Source organism: Myotis daubentonii, chromosome 15 (assembly GCF_963259705.1).
Source record: "Myotis daubentonii chromosome 15, mMyoDau2.1, whole genome shotgun sequence".
In the NCBI taxonomy this organism is placed as follows: Eukaryota; Metazoa; Chordata; class Mammalia; order Chiroptera; family Vespertilionidae; genus Myotis; species Myotis daubentonii.
This window is the reverse complement of record NC_081854.1, coordinates 9,676,540-9,703,892: the sequence shown is the minus strand read 5'-3', so window position 1 is coordinate 9,703,892 and position 27,353 is coordinate 9,676,540. Positions and strand designations below refer to the sequence as shown.

Sequence of the window (27,353 nt, the reverse complement as noted above, 5' to 3'; positions counted from 1 at the left end):
GACACGTACAAAAAAACCTAACAATGTACAAGTCATTGCAAGACCAGGGGCTGAATCTGGAATGCAGAGAGCCCTGGAAGGGCCCCCACACGGTGCCATCTGAAGGTGTTTTCCCACTGATTCTCTACATCTTGGCCGTACCCAGCAATGGGACCAAACCCCAAACGGAGGCTAACACTTGAGAGCTACCCAGATCTAGCGTGTTCCCTCCCCCAGCCTCCCTGCTCCCGAGTGGAACTGAAGGAAGGGGAGAGACTATGACCCTAAAGGAGTGGAGCTCTGGCACCAGCCGGCTGGGACTTCGCGGCTGTCCAATGACTGTGCGCCTCCTGCTACTTGTCAGATGCCCACCGTGTCTGCAAGCTGGGCGGGCCCACGGGAGGGTGTGGGGGAGGCAGGGGGTGCCCCAAACGCCTTGGAGAGGCCGCAGGAAGGTATGGCAGGGCCGGGGCCCCCACCCCACTGCTGCCTGGCCCCGCTGGCCACCTGCCCGGAATCACCACTGCAGGGGCCCGATGTCAGCCCCCATCTCCTCCTCGTCCTCCTCCTCCTCCTTCAGCTGCAGGGGCTTCGCCGGCCACTTCACCCTGACGACGGGCTCCACGTGGTCCTGAAGCCGGTGCCGCTTCATGTGGGCATTTCGACTCTTGATCTTATCGAACACCCTGTGGAGTCACCAGAGGACCCGGGTCAGAGCAGGGGGAGGGTGGGAGGCAGCGGTTTGAGTGCCTCGGGGAAGGGCCGGTACCTCTCACACTCTCTGCAGGGAAACACGCTCGGGCCCTCCGCGCTGCCCGGCCGCTCTGGGGTCCGCTTGGGGCCGGTGTTGGGGCTGGAGTTGAGGATGGACTCCCTCCTGTAGCTCTTGGTCTTTATCTTTAACTCGGGGGTTGGACGGTGGCTAGGTCTCTCTCGAGGGCTGCATGTGACCTGCAGAGGGGGCAGAAACCACCGGCGGGGCTGACCCTCAGCCCTTAGGAGGGAGGCGCAGGGACACAGGGCACAGACGTCCTCGCAGGGAAACCCTCCCCACCCCCAGCATGGGCGGGCAGCATGGACGGGCAGCGGACACCCAGATCAGCACTGAACTCCAGACGCCCAGGCCCTCTACCTTTGCCTCTGTCCTGTCTGCTTCATCCGGCTCTCTCCTGAGCCTCTTTTCCAGCCCGGGGGCTCGGCCGCAGTCAAACTTGATCATTTTTTTCCAGATGTAATAATACTCAACACACTGGGCGACGGTCTTGGTCTGGATCTAGGGAAAGACAACAGAAACTGGCGATGGGCAGCCCCCAGCCACCACGCGGACACGCTCCCTCTCTGGCTGGGCATGCCCGTTCGCTACACGACAGAGTCGTCCAGGTGATGGAGGGCTTCAGAGTGAAGTGACCTCAGCCAAGACCATCTGAGCAGCAAGGCCGCCCAGTGCCCTTCTCTGTGGGGAGAGGCGCACGAAGGGTGACTGCAGGACGCTCACTGTGACGTCATGCCGAAGGCCCCGCTTCCCACCAGGGACTAAAGCGAATGCCCTCATGCAGTGGCTATCACAGCCTCTGCAAGAACCAAGGCCCACGAGGGGAGAAGGAGGCTTGGAGGGCACAGTTTGATCCTGGGGCCTTCGGACCCCACCATTTGCTCCTCCCTCCACTAAGAAGTGTTCCCATTAACAATAACGTTTTTAATCCTCACCCAAGGGTATTGCTTTTTATTGATTTTAGAGAGAGAAAAAGGGGGGGGGAGGGAGAGAGAGAGAGAGAGAGACATCGATGTGAGAGAACATTGCTCAATTGCCTCCTGTATACGCCCCAACTGGGGATTGAACCCGCAACCTTTTCGGTGTTCCGGACAACGCTCCAACTAACTGAGCCACCAGGCCTGGGCCAAATATTGTGACATCCTATTCTGAGTAGTCGCTAGAACGAGTGGACAGGAAATGAATGGAAGACCCGAACCACAATATTAACCATCTTGAACCGACATTTATAGAACTCCACACGGCAACAGCAAAATACACTTTCTTTAAAGGTGCTCAGAACATTTACCCAGATGCAGACTGTGTTCTGGGCCATAACCAATGTTTAATACATTTAAAGGATTCAAGCCATACGAAGTATTTCTCTGACCTCAATTACATCACATAGGAAATCAGTAGCAGAAAACTCTGGAAAACCCTGAAATATTTGAATACTAAATCATGTACTTTTCTATATAACTCACAGGTCAAAAAAGAAATCAAAAGAGAAAAAGTATTTTGACCACCTTAACCGGTTTGGCTCAGTGGATAGAGCATCGGCCTGCGGACTGAAAAGTCCCAGGTTTGATTCCAGTCAAGGGCATGTACCTGGGTTGTGGGCACATCCCCAGTAGGGGGTGTGCAGGAGGCAGCTGATCGATGTTTCTCTCTCATCGATGCTTCTAACTCTCTATCCCTCCCCCTTCCTCTCTGAACAAATCAATAAAATATATATATATTTTAAAAGTACTTTGACCTGAATACAAATAAAAACCCACCATAGCAAAATTTATCAAAGCAGTACTTGGAAGGAAACTTACAGCACGAAACACCTATAATAGGAAAGAAGGATAGTCTCAAATCAGGGACCTCAGTTTCCAATTTTAGAAACAAAAAAAAGAACAAATTAAACCCAACTCAAGCAGAAGAAAGGAAATAATAATAGAGCAGAAATCAACTAACTAAAAAACAACCAGCAAAACCAAAGGCTAGTTCTTTTTTTATAAAATATATTTTTGCTGATTTCAGAGAGGAAGCGAGAGGGGGAGAGAGAGAGAAACATCAATGATGAGAGAGAATCATTGATCACCTGCACGCCACACTGGGGTTGGAGCCCGCAACCCGGGCAGGTGCCGTGACCTCCTGGTTCATAGGTCGATGTTCAACTACTGAGCCACGCTGGCTGGGCAACAATGGCTTTTTAAATTACAAACTGTTTACAAATGAGCAGCGTCACCCCTGACTGGTCTCCCTCAGCTCTGGCTCGGCTGTGTGAGCGAGGCCTTGTCTCACAGCCCACCATGTGCCTTACCGTCTTGTGTATCAGGTAAAAGTCCTTCTTGTGGGCGCAGAACGCCTTCTTAAAGAGCCTCTTCTCCATGGGAGTCCAGATGTCTGAACCTACCGGACAGACAGTCGAGGAGGGAAAGACATGTCTCCTCTGGGACCACAGCCATGGCTGAAATGCTGACCGCCCTCCTTTTCAAATTCCCATCACCGAGCACCGATTATGTGCCACGCATTCTCTAAGCCCCTTATCGGCTTTACCTCATACAATCCTCACAAAACCCTCAGCAGGGAGGGACCGCTGCTATCCCCATTTTATAAATGCAGCCACTGAGCCTTCCATTGGGTAAGAGACTTGCCAAGGGTAGGTGGCGACCCCAGACCGCCTGACTTCAGGGCTGGTGTGCTCAACCCGACCTGAGCCCGCCTCCGCCTCTCCGTGGCCAGAAGCATCCACTTCCTGGCTGGGCGGAGCTTAGGAGGGAGCCACTGGCCAGGGGTAGGTAGGGTCCACCTAGAACAGTGGTTCTCAACCTTCTGGCCCTTTAAATACAGTTCCTCATGTTGTGACCCAACCATAAAATTATTTCCATGGCTACTTCATAACTGTCATGTTGCTACTGTGATGAATCGTCATGTAAATATCTGATATGCAGGATGGTCTTAGGCGACCCCTGTGAAAGGGTCGTTCACCCGCCAAAGGGGTCGCGACCCACAGGTTGAGAACCGCTGACCTAGAAGCACACAGGGCCCACTAAGTCGCCCTGGAGGGGGCAGGCCCTTCTGGAAAGGAAGGCAGAGCCACCCAGAGCACAAGCAGAGCTTGCCATCGAAGCTGATTGGTTCGGGGGTCTCAGCCAGGCGAAACCACGCTGGCGCCTCGCTCCAGTCACCTGTGTAGCGATAGTCGGTGAGTGGGTGAGTCTGCGGCTTCTGGGGGCCTCTGAGTAAGAGGGTCTCCAGGGCAACCTGGAACAAGAGGGGTGGCAGGCCACTTACTCACGGTCTCATTCGTTCCAGACGACTCCAGCTTCCCCACCCCAAGCGTGGATGGTCCTGGCACTGGCCACCACCTGGGAGCCGTCTGTGGGCACGTCGACTGGACCCTGAGCCGCTGTTGGGGGCGGCTGACACTGTTTGCGTAGCAAGATTTTCTTATGGAGGAAACAGTGTGCGGATTGCTTCTGGCTCAAGCTCCTTATTTTCTTCAAGGACCAGCATTTTGGGAGCACTGCCCTTGCCCATGGCCCCGCGTTATTTGCTTCATAGCACTAATAATTTTTAAAGCATATTTCCTGTTTTGACTCTAAGCCCCATGAAGAGAGGGATTTTGTCCTGCTCACCAGCACCACCCTGGTCAGGACGGGCTGGGTATGTGCAGGGCCCAGTGCGAAATGAAAACATGGGCCGTTCTATTAAAAAATGAAGTATTTCAAGACGGTGGTGCCAGAGCCTTAAACCAAGCGCGGGCCAGGGAGTGGGCCCTGCCCAGTGCCCCGCCATCAGCTGGTCAGTGGGAGCCAACAGCCGTGTGATTGCCCTGCTGAGCACCGACTGTGGCCTCTCTGCTGAGAAGCAGCAGGACTGGGGCACTGGCTCCCTAACTTGTTAACTTGATTTTCCTCTCCCACTCCTCGGAGTTGGAATTTTTATTTTATTTTATTTTATTTTATTATTGATTTCAGAGAGGAAGGAAGAGGGAGAGAAAGTTAGAAACATCAATGATGAGAGAGAATCATTGATGGGCTGCCTCCTGCACGCCTCCCACAGGGGATCGAGCCCACAACCCGGGCATGTGCCCCTGACCGGAATCGAACCTGGGACCCTTCAGTCCGCAGGTCGACGCTCTATCCACTGAGCCAAACCAGCCAGGGCAAGTTGGACTTTTAATTTCTTTTCTAAACCTCAGGATTGTGAGGAGGGCCTCAGGAGACAGCAGAGGCATTTCAGTTGCACCAGAGGATTTCACGCATGGGCTTGCGATAAAAAAGATACAGCTCAATAAATAAACCAGATCCATGCAGGACCTGCGTTGTGTCTACTAGGCTCCCCTCCTCATTGCCCCTGAGGGCTCAGAGGAAGCCTGGGCCCTGCTGTTTCCCTAAATAAATAACTGATTTACTGAGCCCGCGTCTGCTCATCCCCCTTGGTGTTCAAGGGCCACACCCATCCCAGGGCCGCATGGGGGCGGATGAGCAGCCTTCCCTTCCGTTTTCACGGCTGCCACCCCACGCAGAAGGCACACGGCAGCCCCAGCCCCCTCACCTGAACGTTGCCCTGGGCGTCGTGCAGGCAGTGCAGGGCGAGCTCCAGGTTGGTGCCCCCTCCCGGCATGACGCTGGAGCAGGCCACGTTGCAGAGCTCGGTCACTGTTCCCAAAGGGCGCCCCAGCAGGGTGCAAGGGGGAGACACAGGGAGTCAGCAAGGGCCAGGGAGGAGGCTCCCTGACAGCACGGACAGGGGGGCCTCACATTTCAGCTCAAAGCAGGTTGAGGGAAGGGAGGGCCAAGGAGGAAGGGCGGAAACCCTGCTCCGGGCGCCTGTTTTGAACAGCCTGGACAGCTACTGAGTGAGAACAGAGGTGGGGGCAGGAGCCTGGGGCCTGGGAGAAGCAATACTGGACTGAGGGCTAGTTCTACCCGCCCCCCCCCCCCACCCCCTGCTCTCTATCCCAGGGGACCCTGCTTCTTGGTCAAGGTGAGAACTGGGAGGAGAAATGCCTTGGAGATGGGGGGAGGCCTTGGGAAATTGGCCCCGAAGTCCCAGCCACCTCTATCCTGCGTTTCCAGGTTGGTCATCACATCTCCCCACGGCTTCCAGACCAGAGAAGCTAAATGCTCATCGATTCCGGCCAGCAATCTGTCCTGGAGCTCCGGGATCTCAGCCTGAAACCGGCTTCCTATGTTGATGTGTCTGCAATGAGGTCACATACGCAGACACGCGAGATACACGTGACTAAGATGGGAACTGAAGGTGCAAGGTGTGCCCTGCTCTGTGGAAACCCTCCACCATCGCTGCCGTGCTGCGTGGTGGTCACCCTGACCCACGTGCGGGCCTTCCAGAAACCTCTCAAGGGATATTTCCTTCCTTCCTCCAGTTTCTTTTATTGCCAGATTTCTGGCCTCAGGGGTCTCTCTTGGGGTCTAGGACAAGGGACGTACATGCTGATACCTGACATCAACATCCATGGCCACATCCATTTAACCACTGTGCCATCACCAATTCTACCTAGAACCCCAGGGCCTTGGGCATTCTTTCCCGATGGCCCCAACTATGGTATGTCTGGACAAAGGAATATTGAGGGAACGTCCCACAAGTACCCGGAGAAACCCACCCCTCCTCTCCTGGGAGGCTCTGGAGCTAGGCCTGATCCCCCCCGGGATGCAGGAGCCCGTGGGAAAAACTGGCACTGGAATGAATGCAAGGAGGGTAAAGGCAGCTCCGCTTAGGACTCTCAGGTTCTGAGCCAGCCCCAACTCACGGTTCTATGCTGATTTTGGTGTCATCCTTTACCACACAGATGCCGAAAGAAACATCCACTTGATCTAGAAAACACACAACGAAAAGTCTCAAGAAGACGGACGAGAAGCGATCCACGGAGTCCCTCTGTCTACCTCCCCAGAGTGGCTGAAAGCAGGCTCTTGAAGCCTGCAGAGTAGAAAGGTTCTTCAGAAAATTAAGGATAGAGTTACCATAGGATCCAGCAATCTCGTTCCTGGGTATTTATCCAGAAGGAAAGATATAGACAACAGTAAGAAATCAGGATCTCAAGAGATACCTGCACGCCCATGTTCACTGCAACACTATCCATAATAGCCAAAGGTGTCAACCATCAGATGGCCATTGCTGGGTGAGTGGATAAAGAAAATGTGGTGCAGACATGCAGCAGAATACAGTGGGGCCTTGACTTACGAGTGTCCCGACTAACGATTTTTTTCAGATACCAGCTGTCTCTCCTCCGATTTTTTGCATTGAGTTGACAGAGTAATTTGGGTTAACGAGCTCCTTAACGAGCTCGGTCTCGGAACGAATTAAACTCGTAAGTCAAGGCCCCACTGTACGATTTAGCCTTAACAAAGGAAATGCTGTAATATGCAACAACACAGATGAACCTTGAGGACATTAGACTAAGTGACTAAACCAGTCACAGAAAGATAAAAACTATATGAGTCCACTTATACGAAGTACCTAAAATAGTCAAATCCACATAATCCAAGAGTGCAAGGGTGGTTTCCGGGGCCTGAGGGAGTGGGACGTGAGTAGTTATTAATCAATGGGCATTGAATTTTTAAGTAAGCAAGATGAGTAAGTTCTAGAGATGTGCTGTACAACATAGTCAAAATACTGTATTGCACACTTAAACGTTTGTTAAAAGGGTAAGTTTCATGTTAACTATTCTTATCACAAAAAAGTTAACTTTTGAAAAAAGATTACATGGAAGGTGGATAGGACTTCTGAAAAGTACAGCAAGGAACTCAGCACAACAACAAATTAACTGATAAAAATTATATTAAAAACACTAAGTTAAAGTCTCTGGAAGTTGTCTTAAAGGCATACTCAAGAAAACTGACCAAATCTTAGCAAGAACAATGAGAATCTGTGACATCTGAGCCATGGCCCATGCCCTCACCCACCGGGCCTCCAGCTCTGTACCAGACTCTACCCGGAGTACTCTAACCCAGGTAGGTGTCAAGGAGAGGGGGCGTACTCTCCCCATAATTCCCACGTTTAAATAATTAAAGGGAGGTATAAAAATAAGGTCTCATCAAATAAAGATTACCATTAAGAGGCAGAAATTACATTTTTTTTTAAAAAAAGAACCAAAATGAGGCCCAATGGATTTGAGCAGATAGGAGACATGATCAATAAACTAACTTGCTGATAAATCAATGGAGATTATGGAATCTAAAAAACAGAAAACGGTTTGGCTCAGTGGATAGAGCATCGGCCTTCGGACTGAAAGGTCCCAGGTTCGATTCTGGTCAAGGGCATGTACCTGGGTTGCGGGCACATCCCCAGTAGGGGGTGTGCAGGAGGCAGCTGATCGATGTTTCTCTCTCATCGGTGCTTCTAACTCTCTATCTCTCTCCCTTCCTCTCTGTAAAAAAATCAATAAAATATATTTAAAAAAAAAAACAGAAAAAAGAAAAATGAAGAGAGCCTCAGAGAAATGTGAGATGTCATTAACTGCAACAACATATGTGTAATGGGAGGACCAGAAAAAGAGAAAGGTTCAAAAATATTTAAAGTATTAATGGCTGAAAACTTCCCAAATTTGATGAAAAACAAGATACACATTTAAGAAACACTATAAACTCCAAGTGGGATAAACCCAAAGTGTTCTACATCCAAACACATTGTGGGCAAAATGTTGAAAGCCAAAGATAAAGATCTTAAAAGCCAAAAGAGAAAATTAACCTGTTATATACAAGCGCACCAGTAAGATTAACAGCTGACTTCTCATCAGAAACTACAATGGTCAGAAGGCAGTGGGATAACATATTCAAATTGGTGAAATTAAAAAACTGTCAACCAAGGATCTCATACTCAGCAAATTACCTTTCAAAATGAATGTGAAATAAAAACATAACATAAATAAAAATTGAGAAAGTCTATTGCTAGCAGTCCTTTAGTACAAGAAATATTAAAGGTGGATTATGGTGAAGGGATTAAATAAAGAAAAGAAAAGACTCATGGATACAGACAACAGTATGTTGTGAATGCCAGAGGGAAGTGGGTGGAGGAGGCAGAGGAGGGTAAAGGAGGGACAAATGGTGATGGAAGGAGACTTGGGGTGGTGAACACAATACAATATACAGATGATGTATTTTAGAAGTGTGTATCTGAAACCTATATAATTTTATTAACCCATGTCACCCCAATAGATTCAATAAAAAGAAGTGGAATATCATTCAGCCATTAAAAAGGAAGGAAGAACTGATATATACTGCAACATAGGTGAAACCTGAAAACATTATACAAAGTGAAAGAAGGCAATCACAAAGGACTAAATATTGTATGATTCCACTTGCGTGAAATATTCAGATTAGCCAAGTCTATAGAGGCAGAAAGGAGATTAGTGCTTACCTAGGGCTCAGGTAGGGCAGGGGAAAGAGTGGCTGCTATTGACTGTGGGGCCTCTTTTGGGGGTTGTAACATTGTCTGAAAATTGATAACAGTAATGGTTGCACAGCTCTGTGAATATACTGAAAACCATTGCATTATTTATACTTTAAAGAGATGAACTGTATGGTATGTGAATTATATCTCCATAATGAAAATAAATACTAAAGAAAGTTCTTTAGACTGAAAGGAAGTGATATCAGATAGAAATTTGAACTTAAAAAAAAGAGCACTGGTAAAGGTAATTACATAGGTAATTACAAAAGCCAGTATTTTTCTCTTTTAAATTGACTTAAAAAGCCCTTGCATAAAACAGTATGCAGTGTAAGCCTGTAACACACGGAAATGTAAAATATGTGACGAGAACAGCACCAAGGAGCGGAGCTGCCCTGGAGGAAAGAAGCAACACCCAGATAGTAGCGTTGAATCCACAGGAATAAATGAAGAGATCAGAAGTGGAAAATAAGGTTAATATAACAAACTCTATAAATGGCATTTGCTTCCTTTCCTTTATTCTCTCTGTTTTAAAAATGATATAAAGTTATATAAAGTAATAATTATGACAATGCCTTGTTGGTTTCTAACATATGGATATGTAATCTACACTAATAAAAGAGAAAAATGGTAATTGGCGTACGACGATACCCTTTTCATTGGCTAATCAGGACTATATGCAAATTAACTGCCAACTAAGATTGGCAGTTAACTGCCAACAAGATGGCGGTTAATTTGCATATGTAGGCACAATGCAGGGAGGCGAAAGGGAAAGCAGGAAGAAGCCCCCTGCCACTGACAGTGATCGGAAACCCAGCGGGGAGCTAAGAACTGGGGGGCAGGGCAAAGGCGGCTCTGGGGCCGCCTTTGCCCTGCCCCCAGGCATGATCGGAGAATCAGGCGCCTTTTCCACCCTGGCCAGTGATAGCAGGAAGTAGGGGTGGAGCCAGCGATGGGAGCTGGGCACCGTCGAAGCTGGCAGTCCCGGGAGCTAGGGGCCCCTTGCCTGGGCCTAAAGCGGAGCCCACGATCGCGGGGCCACTACAGCTGTGGGTCCCCGCTGCCCGGGCCAGACGCCTAGGCCAGAGGCATCAGGCCTGGGCTGGGGGCAGAACCAGTGATGGGGGGAAATGAGGGTCCCCTGCCCAGGCCTGACGCCTCTGTCAGAGGCGTTAGGCCTGGGCAAGGGGCCGATCCTGCGATTGGAGGGTGATGGGGGTCAACACCTGAGGGCTCCCAGTATGTGAGAGGGGGCAGGCTGGGCTGAGGGACACTCCCCGCCCCACACACCCTGTGCACGAATTTCGTGCACCGGGCCCCTAGTATAACAATAATAATAAAAGTGTTACAGAAACAGAGATAGAAAGAGCAGCGTTTCTATGTTCCGTTCTTTTTTTTTTTTTTTAATTTTATTGATTTTTTACAGAGAGGAAGGGAGAGGGATAGAGACTTAGAAACATTGATGAGAGAGAAACACGGATCAGCTGCCTCCTGCACACTCCCCACTGGGGATGTGTGTGCAACCAAGGTACATGCTCTTGACCGGAATCGAACCTGGGACCTTTGAGTTTGCAGGCCGACACTCTATCCACTGAGCCAAACCGGTTAGGGCTCTATGTTCCGTTCTTAATAAGTTGTGGCACATCTGCAAAGGTTCTCATATTTCATATGTATGTTGTAGGTCCTAGAGCAACCACTAAGAAATGACTAAGAAAAAGTAACACTAGAAAATACTTAACACAAAAGAAAGCAGGAAAGGAAAAACAAAAGGAGACAAATACATGAGACTTACAGAAAAGAAAAGAAAATGGCAGATGTAAATCCAACCACATTAATATAACATTAAATGAGAGTGGATTAAACAAACCAATCAAAAGGCAGTTTGTCAGATTGGCTTAGAAAATGTAGGCTCCTACTAATGCTCTCTACAGGAGGCATGCTTTATGTTCAAAGACACAAATAGGTTAAAAATAAAGGAACAGAAAAATACATACCAAGCAAACAACAACCATTAAAAGAGACGGAATGGCTATACTGTCAGACAAATAGTACTAGAGGTAATACAATTATAGTATAACTGATATCACAATCATATCATAATGACACAAGGTCAGCCAAGCCATCAGGAAGACATGATGACTATTATAAACATGTATGCACCTAAAAACATAATCTAAAAATACAGAAAGCAAAACTTGAAAGAACTGAAGGATGAAATATACAACTTAAAAATAATGGTGGGAGATTTCAATACTTTCAATAATCGCTAGGACAACTAAGCAGACCAACAAGGAACAACACTATAAACTAACTAGATATGACAGATATCTACAGAGAATTCCACCAAACATCAGAACATACATTCTTCCCAAATGCACATAGAACATATTCTAGCCCATAATACATGCCTCAGTACATTCAGAAGGGCTGAATTCACATGTTCTCTGATCACAATAGAATAAAAAATCAATAAAAGAAGGCAATTTGGCCCAGCCAGTGTGGCTTAATGGTTGAGCATCAGCATATGAACCAGGTGGTGATGGTTAGATTCCCAGGCAGGGCACATGCCCAGGTTGCGGGCTCAATCCCCAGTGGGGGTGTGCAGGAGGCAACTGATCAATGATTCTCTCTCATCATTGATATCTCTCTCTCTCTCTCTCTCTCTCTCTCTCTCTCTCTTCCCCTTCCCCTTCCTCTCTGAAATCAATAAAAAGATATTTTTAAAAAGAAGGCAATTTGTAGAAATTAAACAACACTCCTTAATAATAATAAATGTATCAAAGAAGAAATCAAAAGAGAAATTAGAAAATACTTTGAGATGAATGGAAATACGAATACAACAAACTAAAACTTACAAAATGTAGCTAAAGCAATGCTTAGAAGGAAATCTATAGATGTAAATGTGTTTAAAAAGGAAAACAAATCTCAAATAATTCATGGTTCATTGACATTCAACAAGGGTGCAACACAATTCAATGGGAAAAGGAAGATCTTTTCAACTAATGGTGCTGGAACAATGTAAACCCACATGCAAAAGAATGAATTTGGATCCTAACCTTACACAGAATATAAAAGTTAACTTAAAATGGATCAAAGAACTAAATGTAAATTGGATCAAAGAACGAAATTTTATATTAAAATTATAGAACTCTTAGAAAAAAACATGGGCGTAAAACTTTGTGACCTTTGGTCAGGCAAAATCTTAGATACAACCCTGAAAGCACAGGTGATGAAAGAAAGAACTGGACTCAATCAAAATGAACCTTTGTACTGCAAACATTGCCATAAATAAACGAAAAAACAACCCACAAAATGAGATCGAATATCTGCAGGAAAATCATATATCTGATAAGGGACTTGAACTCTCAAAAGTCAATAATTAAAAGATAATAACTCAACATTTAAATGGGTGAAGGATGAATAGACATTTCTCCTGAGAAGACGTACATATGGACAATAAGTACATGAAATGATGCTCAACATTATTAGCCATCAATACCATAAAGAGATGACACTTTGCACCTAATGTGGTTATAAAAAAAGTGATGGACATAAGTCCTGGCAGGTTGTGGAGGAACTGGGCCTTTCATACAATGCTGGTGCGAACTTAAAACGGCCCGGTCATTTTGGAAACAGTCTGGCAATTCCTTAAATGATTAAACATAGTTATCACATGACCCAGCAACTCCATTCCTAGGTTTCTACACAAGAGAAATGAACACACATCCACACAAAAACTTGTACATGAATGTTCATAATAGCACTGCTTATAATAGCCCAAACTGGGGAACCTAAATGCTCACAGCTGATGAATGGATAAATAAAACGTGATCCATCCCGACAATGGGATATTATTCAGCCATAGAGAGAACGAAACACTGATCCACGCTACATGGATGCACCTTGAACACATGCTAAATGAATAAACTACACACAAAATGTCACGTATGATTCCACCTATACAAAATGTCCAGAATGGGCAAATCCATGGAGAAAGTAGGTCAGTCGTTTCCTGGGGCTGGGGAGATTGGGGCGCTGGGGCTATGGGGGTGACAGTGCTTCTTCTGGGGGTGATGAAAATGCTCTCAAATTGACTGTGTGATGACTGCACAGCCCTGTAAATATACTAAAAAACACGGTACATTTTAAATGTGGTTCATAAGGCATGTAAATTATCTATAATAATAAAAGCGTAATATGCTAATTAGATCGGACGTCCCTCCCGATGAAGCCAGGGCTACGAGGGAAGCCCGGGTCCCGGGTGCCAGAGGGAAGCCGGTGCTGGCAGCGGGGGAAGGAAGGCCTACTCTTGCATGAATTTCGTGCACCGGGCCTCTAGTATCTCAATAAAGCTGTTTAAAAAGTTAAGTGGAGGGTAGGCAGAAGGGTAAATGGCTAAATGGCTCTATGGTTGTAAAACTCTAAGCACCTACAAGGCTGCTGGCCACCATCTAGATGGTCCTGCGACACTTATAATGGCACCCACAGCCACAGGCGGGAGAATCTCTGGACCGAACGCTAAAGGGAGAGTGGGTCTGGTCCACAGGAGGTCGGCCGTGTGATGACCGGGAGCTCCAGCCAGGCCTCACTCACCCAGCGTGGTGCTGATGAGCTTGTCGGGACTGGCCTGAGCCGACGTGGAACAGAGCGTGTTGAAATACAGCCCAGACCCCTCCCGGATGGGGCTGAGCATTGGGGGTGGCGTGTAGGGAGGGCACTGGAATAACCCCTTCAGGAGGCGGTCCACCAGGAACACCGGAGACCGCAGGCAGCTCTGGTGGCATCTTCCTGGGCCTGGCTCCCCGAAGGTGGAGCGGGGCGGAGGGATGAACAGTGCCTTGGGCTGGGGGCGCTTCTTCCGCTTCCTGTGCAGGCTGCTCTCCCTGCTGTCTCTCTCTTCCATGTCCTTCTCTTGGCCCTGGGGAAGAAGACAGTTCAGACCCACAAAGGTCACAGGCTCCTGCCACACAGCTCAGTCCTCAGGGAAACGTGACAGGCACACCCCCTGCTGTCCATGCCGAGAGCCTTAACAAAGGAGGCTGGGCAGGGCCACCCCCCGGAGCCAGACCCGAGGCTCTGCCTGTGACGTGCAAGGCTGGAGCCTCTCACGCACCCGCACTCCAAGGAGAGGCCCTGACTCAGCGGGTTTGGAAACGTGTGAGGCCAGTTTCAATGGTTAACACGCCTGGCACTTAGACAGCGGGGGCCAGAGTCAGAGTGACTGTGACAAAACGAAAATGTATTCCCCTCCCAGTGATCACAGCGCCTGTGAGATGCACAATGGGACCCAGGCTCCCTGTCCCCACGTCCAGCTTGTGCTGTTCCGGGCAGGACCCTCTAGTACAGGGGTGGGCAAACTTTTTGACTCGAGGGCCGCAATGGGTTCTTAAACTGGACCGGAGGGCCGGAACAAAAGCATGGATGGAGTGTTTGTGTGAACTAATATAAATTCAAAGTAAACATCATTACATAAAAGGGTACGGTCTTTTTTTTTTTTTTAGTTTTATTCATTTCAAACGGGCCGGATCCGGCCCGCGGGCCGTAGTTTGCCCACAGCTGCTCTAGTATCACGCTGAAAGCCCTACTGCCTGAACTTACCATGTCCTCTCACCTCCACACAATCTCCCTTCCCCTCTGCCAGTCTTACTCCTTCTTATCCTCCAGGTCTCAGCTCCCACACCCCCACCTCCAGGAAGTCCTCCCTGACCTCCTCAGGCTGGCCCTCTGGTGCCCTCTCAGGGTTCCCACAGCTCCCTCTGCCAGCCTGCCCTGCCCACTCTGGGTCATCACTGTCTGGGGTGGGTCTATCTACTGCAGGGCAGGGCAGAGGCCTTCACGGTCACCACGGTGTCACCAGCACCGGGCCCGGCACAGAGGAGGCTCAGCGGATGCCGAACGAGTGAGTGAATGAACACGCACACCAAGCTCTTCTGGAGTCAGGATTGCCTGTGCGTTTGGGCCAGCAGGTCGGGAGGGAGAGCAGCAGGAAGGACGTGGACTGACCAGCACCCACCTTGGCCGTGCTCCCCAGGACTCGGTGTGTGGGAGCCGCAGGCACCGACATGGAGAGCTCCAAAGGGGCCGTGTTGTCCAAGGACTTCTTGGCTCCGGGGGGGCTCTGCCCGTCCCCCTCTGGCTTCAGCACCTGTCTCGTGGGCTTGCAGAACTCGGTGCCAAACACCTAGAGCAGAGGAGATGGCTCTTTAGGAGAAACAGCGAGTGGGGAGCGGAAGAACTGCTCCAGCCTGCAGTTCCGACTCCTGGCCCCTCCTCAGGCTCCCCCAGACGATGGAGGACATCTCCATCCTGAGATAAATGGCCCCCAGTCCTTTTCTCCCCCAAGCCTGTCAGCACCCCTGAAAGCACAGACTCTACGGCGTGTGCCCTTCACCTGCTGCTCCTGCTTCCCGCGCGGCGACGGCCACTGGTCGCTGTGGAAGCACATGTGGCTGCTCAGCCCTTTCTCGGTGTAGAACATCTGGCTGCAGTTCTTGCAGACGTACGTGCTCCTTGGCTCTGCCCAGTCTGCTGGGCCCCCGTTTTGCTGGCTACTGCGGGAGACATGCAGGAGGGAAGAAGGCGAGAATGGGACTCTGTCCCTGATCACTGGCTCCAGTTTTCTTTTTTAAGTCTCGTCCACTGACAACTCTAGATGAACCCTAAGAAATGGAGATGACACCCCAATTCTTCAGGGCCTGGCGCACTGAAGTCAGGACTGACACATCCAGAGCTCGCTTACCCGGGGCCAGCACATGGAAGAGAAGGGGTTGAGCTCCCCCAGATGTGGGGGGAGGGACTTCTAAACTTACCATCCGCCTGCCATGTTCTCCTCCTTCATCAGATGGGGGAGCCGGTAGATATTTCCACCCTGAAGATAAAAATACACCCGAGCCAACATATCAGAAATGAGGTTTGCAAGAGCTAAAACTCTAAGACGCCTACAAGAAAATACAGGTGTAGTTCTTTGCGACCTTGAATTGGGCAATGGTCTCTTGGATGACACCAAAACAGAAGCCAGAACAGACAGCCCTGTGGGCTGGCTCAGTTGGTTAGAGCAGTGTCCTGATACACCAAGGTTTTGGGTTCGATCCCTTGTCAGGGCACATACAAGAAACAATCAATGAACGCATAAATAAATGGAAGGGTCACTGGTTTGATTCCCGGTCAGGGGACATACCCAGGTTGCAGGTTTGATCCTGGTCAGGAGGCAGCTGATTAATGCTTCTCTCTATATATATCTCTCCCTCTCCCTTCCTCGCTAAAAAATCAATAAAAACATATATTTTTAAAAGTGTATAAAAAAAAGAAAGTGAGCCCAGCTGTTGTGGTTCAGTGGTTGAGTGTCAACCCATGCACCCAGAGGTCACTGGTTCAATTCCCGGTCAGGGCACATGCCTGGGTTGCAGGCTCAATCACCAGCAGGGGGTGTGCAGGAGGCAGCCAGTCAATGTTGATGTTTCCCTTCTCATCGATGTTTCTATCTCTGTCCCTCTCCCTTCCTTTGTCTCTAAGAATCAATAAAAACATATTAAAAAAAAAAAAAAGAAAGTGAAAAGAAAACCCATAGAATGGGAGAAAATTGTTGAAAGTCATGTATGTCTGATAAGGACTTGCATTCATAATACGTAACTTTTATAGCTCAATAATAAAAAGTCAAATAGCCCAATTTAAAAATGGCCAAAGACCTGGCTGAGTGGCTCAGTTGGCTGGAGCAGTGTACACCAAAAGGTCGCAGGTTCGATTCCTGATCAGGGAACACACCTAGGTTTCAAGTTCAATCCCTGGTCAGGGAGCATACGGGAGACAACCAGTCAATGTTTCTCACTCACATCAATGTTTCTCTCTCTCTCTCCCCCGCTTCCTTTAAAAATCAATAAAAAAATAAAAATGGACAAAGAATCTGAATAAACACTGATCCAAAACAGATCTGCGAATGGCCCATAAGCATATAGGGCAGAGAGATGCTCACCACTGCTAGGCATCAGAGCAATGCAAAGGAAGCCTTAAGGAGAGCTCTGCACGGCCACGAGGAAGGCTATGATAACAGGACGACGAGCTAGCGGGACCTGGAGAAACTGGAGCCCTCGATGGCTTGTGGGTGGGAATGGAAACCGATACAGCTGCTTTGGAAACTGTTGGGCAGTTCCTCACAGGGTCAAACACAGAGTTACCATCTGACCCGGCAATTCCACCCCTCGGTATTTCCCAAGTGAAATGAAAACAGATGCCTGCACAAACATGGACACCCATGTCCACAGCAGCACTATTCACACTGACCAAGAAGGGCCAAGTGATGAACGGGCGAACAAATGTGAGGTGCCCGTACGAAGGAATATTACTCAGCCCTGAAAATGGAGCACTGACAGGTGCTGCAGCGTGGACCAACTTGGGAACACTACGCTGAGTGGAAGCAGCGGTCACAGAGGGCCAGGCGGTGTATGATCCAATGACATGAAATGTCCAGAGCAGGCAAATCCAGAGAGAGAGAAGGTAGATTCCTGGCTGCCGGGGGCTGGGAGGGATGGAGAGATTGGGGGTGACAACGAAGTGGGGGTTTCTCTGGGGCTGAAATGGCGATGGGTGCTCAGCCCTGCGGTTACACTAAACCCCCGTGGTACCTGGATTCTGTTGAATATGGTCAGCTTGGACTTGGAGTCCCGGGGGGCGTCCGCTGGAGGCCCAGCCGAGGAGAAGGAGGCCATGGCCACCTGGCTGGGAGAAGCGGCACAGCACATGTCCATTTTCACCTTCTCCTTCCGGAAGCCCGAGAAGCGCTGGGCCCTGGGGTGGCCGGAGAAGAGCCTGTAGCCTCCGCCCCGGGTGCAGGCCGAGCCCTTTTCACCTTTCGTGGCTCCTGACGCCGCGCCGTTCTCAGCCTGGGTCTGCTTCCCGGGGCCCGGGGCTCCAGGCGGCTGGTCGCCCCCTGCCTGGCTCTGTGGGCCGCCGGGGGAGAACAGGTCCCCCAGGTCCAGAGTCCCTTTTGCAGATCTCAACTGCTTGGCCAGAGAGGAGATGTCTGGGTTGTCAGGAGGGTCCAGAGATGATGCCGTGAGGGACGGTGGGGCAGTGGCCACCTTCGGTCCGCCCTTCGAGTCCCATTTCGTGCTACCAGGAGAGGCTGCTCTGGGGAGAGCAGGTGCGGTTTTTCTCCTTTGGACTGGGGATCCCTCAGGCTCCGGGTTCCCAGGGCCGGCACGGAGAGAGTCGGCACTGGGCGTCAGCGGCAGGGGCTGCTGCGACCAGGGCCCTGACTTCAGGGCGGCCTGCTTGCCCTCGGGGCCCGGCAGCTGGGAGGACGCGGCTGCCACCTGGGCGTGGGAGAAGAGCCGCTGGGACTTGGTGATCATCTGGAACACCTGCATCTGCTCGTGGCTCACCAGAGACTCCTGCGACTTCAGGAAGAGCTGCCGGAAGAGCGGGGTGGCGTCCGACGGGAGCCCACCCGGCTTCTGGGCGTCCTGCAGGCCGGGCTCCCTAGGGTTCTGCCACGGGAACGTGTCGCAGTCACACCGGCTCTTTCTGGAGGCCCAGTTGTCATCTTCCCCGCTGGCATGTCTGGGGTCACCGGAGGCCTCCCCAGGCGCCTTCAGGAGCGAGGGCAGCACATCCTCCAGACTGAGGCCCGAGCTGGGGGAGGGCTCCCTGCTGGGGGAGGCGCTGTTGGGCCCGGGGCCGGGTTCCGGGCCCTCTGGGGACTGCACCGCCGGGGCCTTGTGGACCACAAACACATTGCTCCCTTTGCTCTTGGGGCAGCCGGGCAGGGTCCGGTTCCGGAGCCACTGGAAGTTGTGGCTGGATGGCTGGGAACTGGAGGGGCCCGTCTGGCCTCGGAACAGAGGCAGGCAGGCAGGCAGGGGGCCGCCCTCAGGCCAGCCCTCCAGGGCAGATGGGAGCTGGAGCAGCCAAGGCTCTGGCTCTGACGGGTCGGGGCCACCATTCTCTGCTGCCCTTGAGTGGACGGCTGTGAACATGTCGGCGACAGGCTCCTTCTGCGGGGGACGCGGCTTCTCGGGAACCTCAGGGCCCAGGGCTCCTGGGGTGCTCGCTGGGGCGCAGGAGGACCCGGATGAGGGTGGGCAGGGACAGGCCGTGTTCCTCCCTTCGCTGCTGTCTGAAGGCCCTGCTGGGGCCGGGCAGGGAGAAGGGATCTTCTGGTGGACGATGCTGCTCACGATGCAGCGCAGGAGGTCCCGGTTGGGCAAGAGGGAGCCAGGGGACCTGGCCTCTGGGGGCATCAGGGACCGCAGGCCACTGGGGGCGGGCAGGCCGGCCACCTCCTGGGCGTGGGGGGAGTCCCCGCAGGCCTCCTCCTCCGCGGGCGCTTCCTTCAGGATGCACAGGCCGTGCTGCACCTCGTAGTGCCGGCGCAGCGAGCGGTAGTCGCAGTAGCTCTTGCTGCAGCCCTGCTCGATGCACACGAAGGGCTTGGTCTTCTGGTGGGTGAGCATGTGCCCGGTCCTGGAGTCACACACGAGAAGGAAGTCAGCAGGCTCCACTAGGGCCTCCACTGAGAGGACCCCAGGGCGCCCCACGATTCGGGAGAAGCCGTCTGGAAGGGGTGCTCCTCTCCCTCACCTTTAAGTAAACCCCTTATCTGAAAAAAATCAGTGGAAGCCGGGCCAGAGTTCCCCAAAGTGGGTTCCCGAGGAACACCAGTCCTCCAGAGTTGCTCCCCCGGGACTTGGGCTCAGCTGGCAAATAAGTTTTGAAAAAACATATGCTCCTGGGAGGATCACAGCGCACAGGAGCAAAATGTAAAGGCCACGCAGCAGATAGGGAAGCATCTGTTTGACTTTCCACGTCTCAACCTCGCTTGCCACAGAACCGTTTTTCCAAGGAGCCTCTCTGAGCAGCCCCGAGAACCAGAGCTCTGCAGGGCGCACGGGGGAGGTGCTAGCGGGGGACACCCATCCTCTAACAGGAATGTTTGCTTCCCCTTGGGTTCCTCTTCCCCGAACCCCCGCAGCAAAAAAGAAAAAAGTCCAGACGCCCAATCAGAACACTTTCTGGAAAACAGATAAATGTGCCCACAATTTCTGCAAATATCAATGAATACAAATGTATATTATGTTTATATCTACATGAATATATTATAAACATACACGAATGAGTCAGCCACCCTCTGGGCTCCCCACAGTCCCTGTGGACAGTTGCAATGTGGCCCGTGGGGCATGTCCAGGGAATAGCACGTCCCTCCCCTCAGGCCGGCTGGGGCTTCCCTGAGAGAAGCAGCGGAGAAGGAACCGGAGACCCATTTCTAGCTCAACTGTGACCACCTTGTGACACGAGCAAATTAACTTCCTTCCCTTTGGGTCTGAGTGGGCAAGAGGATAAAGGAAAAGATAAATGAATCAGCCCTGGGAAGTGTTCCCAATGGTTAGAGCAGCGGTTCTCAACCTTCCTAATGCCGCGACCCTTTAATACAGCTCCTCATGTTGTGGTGACCCCCAACCATAACATTATTTTCGTTGCTACTTCCTAACTGTAATGTTGCTACTGTTATGAATCGTCATGTAAATATCTGATCTGCAGGATGTATTTTCATTGTTACAAATTGAACATAATGAAAGCATAGTGATTAATCACAAAAACAATATGTAATTATATATGTGTTTTCCAATGGTCTTAGGCGACCCCTGTGAAAGGGTCGTTCAACCCCCAAAGGGGTCGTGACCCACAGGTTGAGAACCGCTGGGTTAGAGCGTTGGCCCACACACTGAAACGTCTCGGGTTCGATTCCCAGTGAAGGGCACATACCTGGGTTACAGGATCAATCCCTCCGCAGCCCTGGTTGGGGCATGTGCGGGAGACACCAATCTATGTCTCTCTCACATCAATGTTTCTCTCTCTCCTTCTCTCTCCCTCCCTCCCTTCCACTGTCTAAAAATCAATGGGAAAATACCCTCAGGTGAGGATTAACAACAACAAAAGGTAAATTCATCAAAGCCTCCGGTAAGGGTTAGGAGTGCTGTACAAATGCAAGGGATGTACTTCCCACGTGCAAGTCTCTTGGTTTGAGAAAAGCCGGTCTTTCCTTCCTTACTAGCAAGAAAAGGTCATCACTTCCCAGACATCAAGAACAAAGGAAGTTCTGCCCCTAACTCTTATCATGGGCTTTCTTTTTAAAATCAAGAATTAAAAAAAAAAAAATCGAGTTCTAAAAAAAGAAAGGAGTTCAAAAAGAAAAACAAGAGTTAATACTTCATCGTCGTGTTCTAGAAGCAGGCGTTTCAGACACTCCCATGCCCAGTGTTCTCCCAGCACATATCCCTCATGGCATGCAGACTCGTCGCCCTGACACCCACCAGGGACTCCGAATGGTACTCGGGGGCTCAGAACTGCTTCAGGAGCGAGCCGCTATGTGTCTTTAAACCACCAGGGTCCCGGCTACACATGGCAGCAGCAACTTCCTCCCTGGTGTGAATTTGGGGGCTCCGAACAGTGACCCGTCCAGGGCAGTGCCAGCCCTGCCCCAGAGCACTGGCAGTGTGAGAGGGGGGAGTCTGGGGCTCAGCATAGCTGACATCCATTTGGGGAACACGGAGGTGAGACCATCCAGGAGGGGTGGGAAAAGCTGATCTGGGAGGCGGTGGAGGAGATAAGGGAAGGCTCCTGCCCCTAACCCCCCCGCGCCCCCCCCCGCCCCTGCCCCCTGCAGAGCTGTCAGGACCAGACTCCTACGTACAGGTGGTCCTGCCGCTTGAAGGCCTTGCTGCAGATTTTGCAGACGTGCTTCCTCTCCTGGCTGTGCGTCAGGTAGTGCTTGCTCAGAGAGCTGGCGCTGCTGAACACCTTCCCGCAGAGGCTGCAGTCCAGAAGCGGGTTCTGGGGGGAGCTGTGCTGCCGCTTTCCCTTCCTCGCACTCCCCGAGCTCGCCCTGCCTCCTTCGTCAGTGTCTTTAGGCGCCTTGAGCGGGCCCAGCCCCAGCTCTAAACAGGGGAGAAAGCACAGGTTAGAGACATGGGGCTGTCAAGGAGCCGGCTGGAGGCTCTGCAGCTGAGAGGCAGGGCCGGCTTGGGGAGAGTGGGCCGGGAACCCCCACGTCAGCAGCTTTCCTTCAGAGGAAACGGGGGTTAGGGCCAGGGGAGGGAGAGAAGGCAGCTGGTCGGCGCACCTGCAGGAGGGGCCCAGTCTTGGGGCCCCGCTCCAGGGGACAGCAGCAGTCTGAGGCTCTCCTTGGGTAAGATGGGCGGGGCTTCCTGACCACCCCATCCATTTCACCCCGAGAAAGACAATCCAGAAATACACACTCCAAAAGCTTAAGAGAGTCTCAATCCTTTCTCCCAGTCAATTCTACTTGGGTTTGTTTTTTTTTAACATATTTTATTGATTTTTTTACAGAGAGGAAGGGAGAGGGATAGAGAGTTAGAAACATCGATGAGAGAGACACATCGATCAGCTGCCTCCTGCACACTCCCCACTGGGGATGTGCCCGCAACCAAGGTACATGCCCCTGACCGGAATCGAACCTGGGACCCTTGAGTCCGCAGGCCAATGCTCTATCCACTGAGCCAAACGGGTTAGGGCTCTACTTGGGGTTTTTAACGAAGGAAATAAATGTAGACTAGTAGAGTTTGCTGTAAGGGTCTCAACGGCGACACTGTTTTTCCTGGAGAAATGCTGGAAACAACTAATATCTGACAGGAGGCATGCAGGTCACGGCATGGTGGTTTAAATGGTGTCTGACATACGCACTTCAGATAAAACGCAGAAAAATGCTCGATGACACGAAAGGACGTTCATGCTGCACTAAGCCAGAAAAAAGCAGCCTGTTGCAAAACAGAACTGTCCCAGTTTTAGAAAAAGAAAAAGAAATGTATTCAGAAAACAGAATAAACTGACTGGTCATTTTTATTTTCTTCTTCTTGTGTATCTGAATTGTCCATGTTTCCTGCATTCTGGGGGTAAAATGATAAAAGGGTATTTTTATGAATCATGTCATTGAAGAACTGAAGGGGCTGGAAATGTTCTGGGGGGAGAGGGGCGATGTCCTCAGACATCTGAAGGGCCAGCGTGTGGAGGAGGGAGTGGATGGCTCTGTCTTGTTCCGAGGGACAGAGCTGGGTTTGGTGACTAAAGGGTCAAGGGAGCTGGTCTCACATCACGAGAGCTGTCCAGGGCATGGACGCGGGACTCTGCCGGCTCCCTGCTCCAGCTGCTGGACTTCCCATCCGGGCACTCGCAGGTGCTCAATGGACTGCTGGATGGATGAGCAATGGGAGGCCTTTCTGCCCCTTGGACGGTCTTCGGGATGGAACAGCCTGCATGAGAGGGCAAGCTGAGAACTCACCATTCAGCTAGGAAGCTAGAGGCAGGATCTGTGACTGTCACAGGCCAGGGAAGGGGGAGGGGAGGGGACGGCACTGAAGGACCCAGATGGCAAGTCTCTGTGGCTGAGATGCAGTGTGAGAAACACAGCAGGAAGGAGCCAGACTTTTGTCCCAACTGAGCCTCTGGGTGGACCATCTGTCACTTCACTTGCCTGGCTTACATCTTCTTCAAATGAGAATTACTGTGATGAGTGATTAAAAGATTCCAACAGTTTAAATGAGGAAAAACAGGCCTCCATCCCTCAGGGGAAAGCCCTGGCCTTGCTAAGTTACTTTTAAAATGCTCATTAAAGAAACTATTAAACTAGAAAACAAAACGTTGTTTTGAAAAATTAGCAAGGACATTGAAAAATAGGCAAACAGAGTCACTGGTCTGGGAAGGCACCTGATCTTCCCAGAGAGTAATTGTTAAAGGAGCTCTAAAACTGTACGTTCTCCGACGGGCAAACTGACTTAGAAGCAAATGTTCAGGCCCTGGCTGGGTAGCTCAGCTGATAGAGCGTCGTTCCGATACCCCATGGTTGCAGGTTTGATCCCCTGTCAGGGCACATACAAGAAGCAACCAATGACTGCATCAACAAGGGGAATGACAAATCGATGTTTCTTTCTCTCTCTCTTCCTCTATCTAAAATCAATCAATACACATTTTTTTTAGAAGATGTCCAAAGAACTAACTAAAAAGAAAACTTGATGTGCAGAGTTGTTCACAAACACTATTGCAGCCTAATGAACAAGAATATGGTCAAACAACACAACGGGATAAATGACTGCTACAGTGACCACTGCATGGTCTACCTGCATGTAAGAAAGCAGATACTCGCCCTGGCCGGTTTGGCTCAGTGGATAGAGCACCTGCCTGCGGATTGAAGGGTCTCAGGTTTGATTCTGGTCAAGGGCATGTACCTTGGTTGCGACACATCCCCAGTAGGGGGTGTGCATGAGGCAGCTGATTGATGTTTCTAACTCTCACTCTCCCTTCCTCTTTCTAAAAAATCAATAATATAATATATATATATTTTTTTTTAAAAAGTAAGTAGATACTCTAAGTTTTAAAAAGAGAATGATACACTTAATACACCTCTGCAAAACCATGTTTTTCTGAGTGACTTTACTCACATTTTTAAAAATTTACATGTGGGAGCCAGAGTAGGGATTTTTCTTGTTATTACATTGCTTTATTTCCTAAGTTTTCTTTAATAAATATGCACTACTTTTCTAATTTTAAAAATTAACATAAGTATATGCATTTATATGGACCTAAATTTATGTTAGAGAAGTGTAAAGAATAGAAATTTAATGTTCAGTAGATCCCTTTTAAAAAATGAGATGAAAAACTTCAAGTTTAAACAAATTAGGGCCTAGCTCATTTTTCTCAGTGGATAGAGCATCAGCCTGCAGAGTGAAGGGTCCCGGGTTTGATTCTGGTCAAGGGCACGTGCTTGGGTTGCAGGCTCAATCCCCAGTTGGGGGCATGCAGGAGGCAGCCAATCAATGATTCTCTCTCATCATTGATGTTTCTCTCTTTCCCTCTCCCTACCTCTCTGAAATCAATCTATATATATATATATATATATATATATATATATATCACAAATTAGGAAAAGCTGAGTTAGACTAATGATTTGTAACACTGTGGGGGAGGGGTGCACAGACCCCTGTGAAAATCAGGGGAGGCTACAGTGTTTCTGCCCAGCACAATGCGCACACACTAGCACTTGCACTTACCAGCATTTTCCAGGTGATTTTTGTGGCCTGGGCTGAAAACCCTCCTCACTGTATCCCCCGACCTGGCCTGCTGCCTACGACACTCAGATGTCCCAGGAACCTACGACTTCTCGTTTAGCCACTGTTCCTACATGGTGACAAGACTAACGCCCTGGCTTCCACATCGTATGCGAGTGGGGGCTCAGAAGGCTTTCATGTCAGCAAGTCTCCAGGGCCCTTTGGGAGCTGCCTGTTCCAGTGAAGGTTAACATGTTTGCAGGGCTGCTTCACATGTGCCCTTCCACGCGCACAGTGTGGCTATAAACTTCAAGGAGCTCTGGCTCAGTCAACCCATCTGAGCAACCTACCCGCCACCATAAAGAGGATGGAAAACCAAAACGGAATTTATCTTGTGGGGAAGCCTGAAGGCAAACCGAAAGGAGATTTGATGAAGGCCTGTTTTTCCTCCTTTAAACTGCCGGGGTTCTTGTTCCGGCATTAAGAAGGGTTCAGCAATCTGGAGAAGGGGCTGTGAGTAACTTAAGTATGAGTCCAGAGACGAAGCATAATTTTAAAGGCATATGGGGGTCAGAGTAGCTTAGCTAAAAGGAAGTAAGATCTCCTCAGTCTCAGGACCCCATGCTTTTTATTAACACAAATTGTCCTGAGGCAAGGCAGAGATGTATATACTTCAAAGGGTCAGGGTTTCTGATACAGAGGCATTGTCAGTTTGGGGGAATTAGCCTATGGCTGTTCAGGTGTTTGGCCAGTAGGAGGCAGTAACATGTAGATTAAGATGCCCTGCGCTGTCTGGCAGCAACAATCATCCCTTTTCAGGTTTGGGGAAATGCCCTCAGCCATTCCCAACAGGTGACGACATATGTGACTCAGCCCTTGTTGAGTCCCCAAGTTCCATCAACCTTTGGAAGAAACTCTTGCAATTATGACCTGCTGGAATTGGGATCTTTTAACCACTCATCACAGTGGTTCGCCCTTTTTCCTCCACTGCTGAAGAGAAAGACTTCGAAACGAACCGATGGGCTGTCTGAAATGAAATCTAACATGTGGGTAAAAATAACAAAATAACCCTCATCTGTCCAGAGCTTCACAGTCTGCAAAGTGCATTTGCGTTCATGTCTTCTGCTGCTTTCTCTCACTGGCACTCTGGGGAAGAAGGGAGGGTGTTGCTGCCCCCCACTTTACGGATAAAGACCCTGGGCTTGGGCAGTTTAGAAGCAGCGATGGACAGGCTCCCGGCTGGGTTCGGAAATGTGAAAGGGCCTCTGAGCAGTGGTGACGGAGAGGAAAGCCTCCCGTACACTCGAAGGTCTGCCCACACCACTCGCGAGACTGGGATATCAAACAGCCACCGTTCTCAGCATCGTTCCCTAACACCAGTGCTAAGTTTTCTCGACTCGGAAGTTGGGAACAAGTCCCAAGTGGAAGAAGGGTAACTGCTCCCTATTCATCTGTGGAAGAGACACTTCCATAACCAATCAGGCAGACCAACCCCCTGTAGCCCGCCAGGCCCTGGGCCTTAGAGGGACAGCGTTACCTTGTAAGGAAGCCTGAGATTCCGGGTCTGCATACTCCTCCAGCACCTTCACGGAGTCACTGTCCTTCCCCGAGTACAGGGACACTGCATCTGAATTGTCCGCCAGGGCCTCGCTGGGCACACCGGGCTTTGGGAGGCTGGGGTCCAGGTCCAAGCCACTCAGGCCAGCGTAGAGCAGGTCTCGTGTGCTGGGACCCAGGTCCCGGCTGAGGGTGTCACTGCAGTGGAGCCCCTGGCTCTCGGATAAGGAAGGGAGGTGCCTCTTGGATGGAAGGGCACCCTCCTCCCCAAGGCTGTACTGGTCCATGGTTATCTGCTGCCAGGTTTTGGCCAAGAGTTACTCTCCAGGTGAGCAAAGCCGTGCAAGGATTCAGGGAGGAGAGAACTGGTCTCTAATTCCTAGAAAGGAACAAGGAGGAATCAAAATTACCAGATGGCAACACAGTGTAGTGTATTGAACGTGGACTTGGAATTCAATCAGACCTGTATTTGGGTCTGTTCTCTCACACTTAATAGCCATATGACCCTGGGAGTCACTTAAGCTCCATGAGACTCAGTTTCCTCATCTGTAAATTGGGCATAAGAGCAGCTTCCATCATAAAATGGTTGTAAGGAATAAATGGAAGGACTC

At 50.3% G+C, this 27,353-nt stretch overlaps 1 protein-coding gene across 1 annotated transcript; it reads right to left on the bottom strand.

The window, feature by feature from the left end:
• ZNF541 (zinc finger protein 541) lies at nt 1–27,078 on the bottom strand. Its single transcript, XM_059665495.1, has 15 exons — nt 26,723–27,078; nt 21,819–22,062; nt 17,752–19,591; nt 15,943–16,001; nt 15,525–15,684; nt 15,147–15,314; nt 13,727–14,051; nt 6,498–6,561; nt 5,787–5,929; nt 5,282–5,385; nt 3,910–3,985; nt 3,042–3,130; nt 1,112–1,252; nt 749–930; nt 1–665 (listed from the first exon to the last, which is right to left on the bottom strand). Exons 1-15 carry the CDS (start codon nt 27,027–27,029, stop codon nt 497–499), a joined length of 4,071 nt encoding a protein of 1,356 aa, XP_059521478.1. The 5' UTR covers nt 27,030–27,078; the 3' UTR covers nt 1–496.
• Between the last annotated feature and the right edge of the window lie 275 nt (nt 27,079–27,353).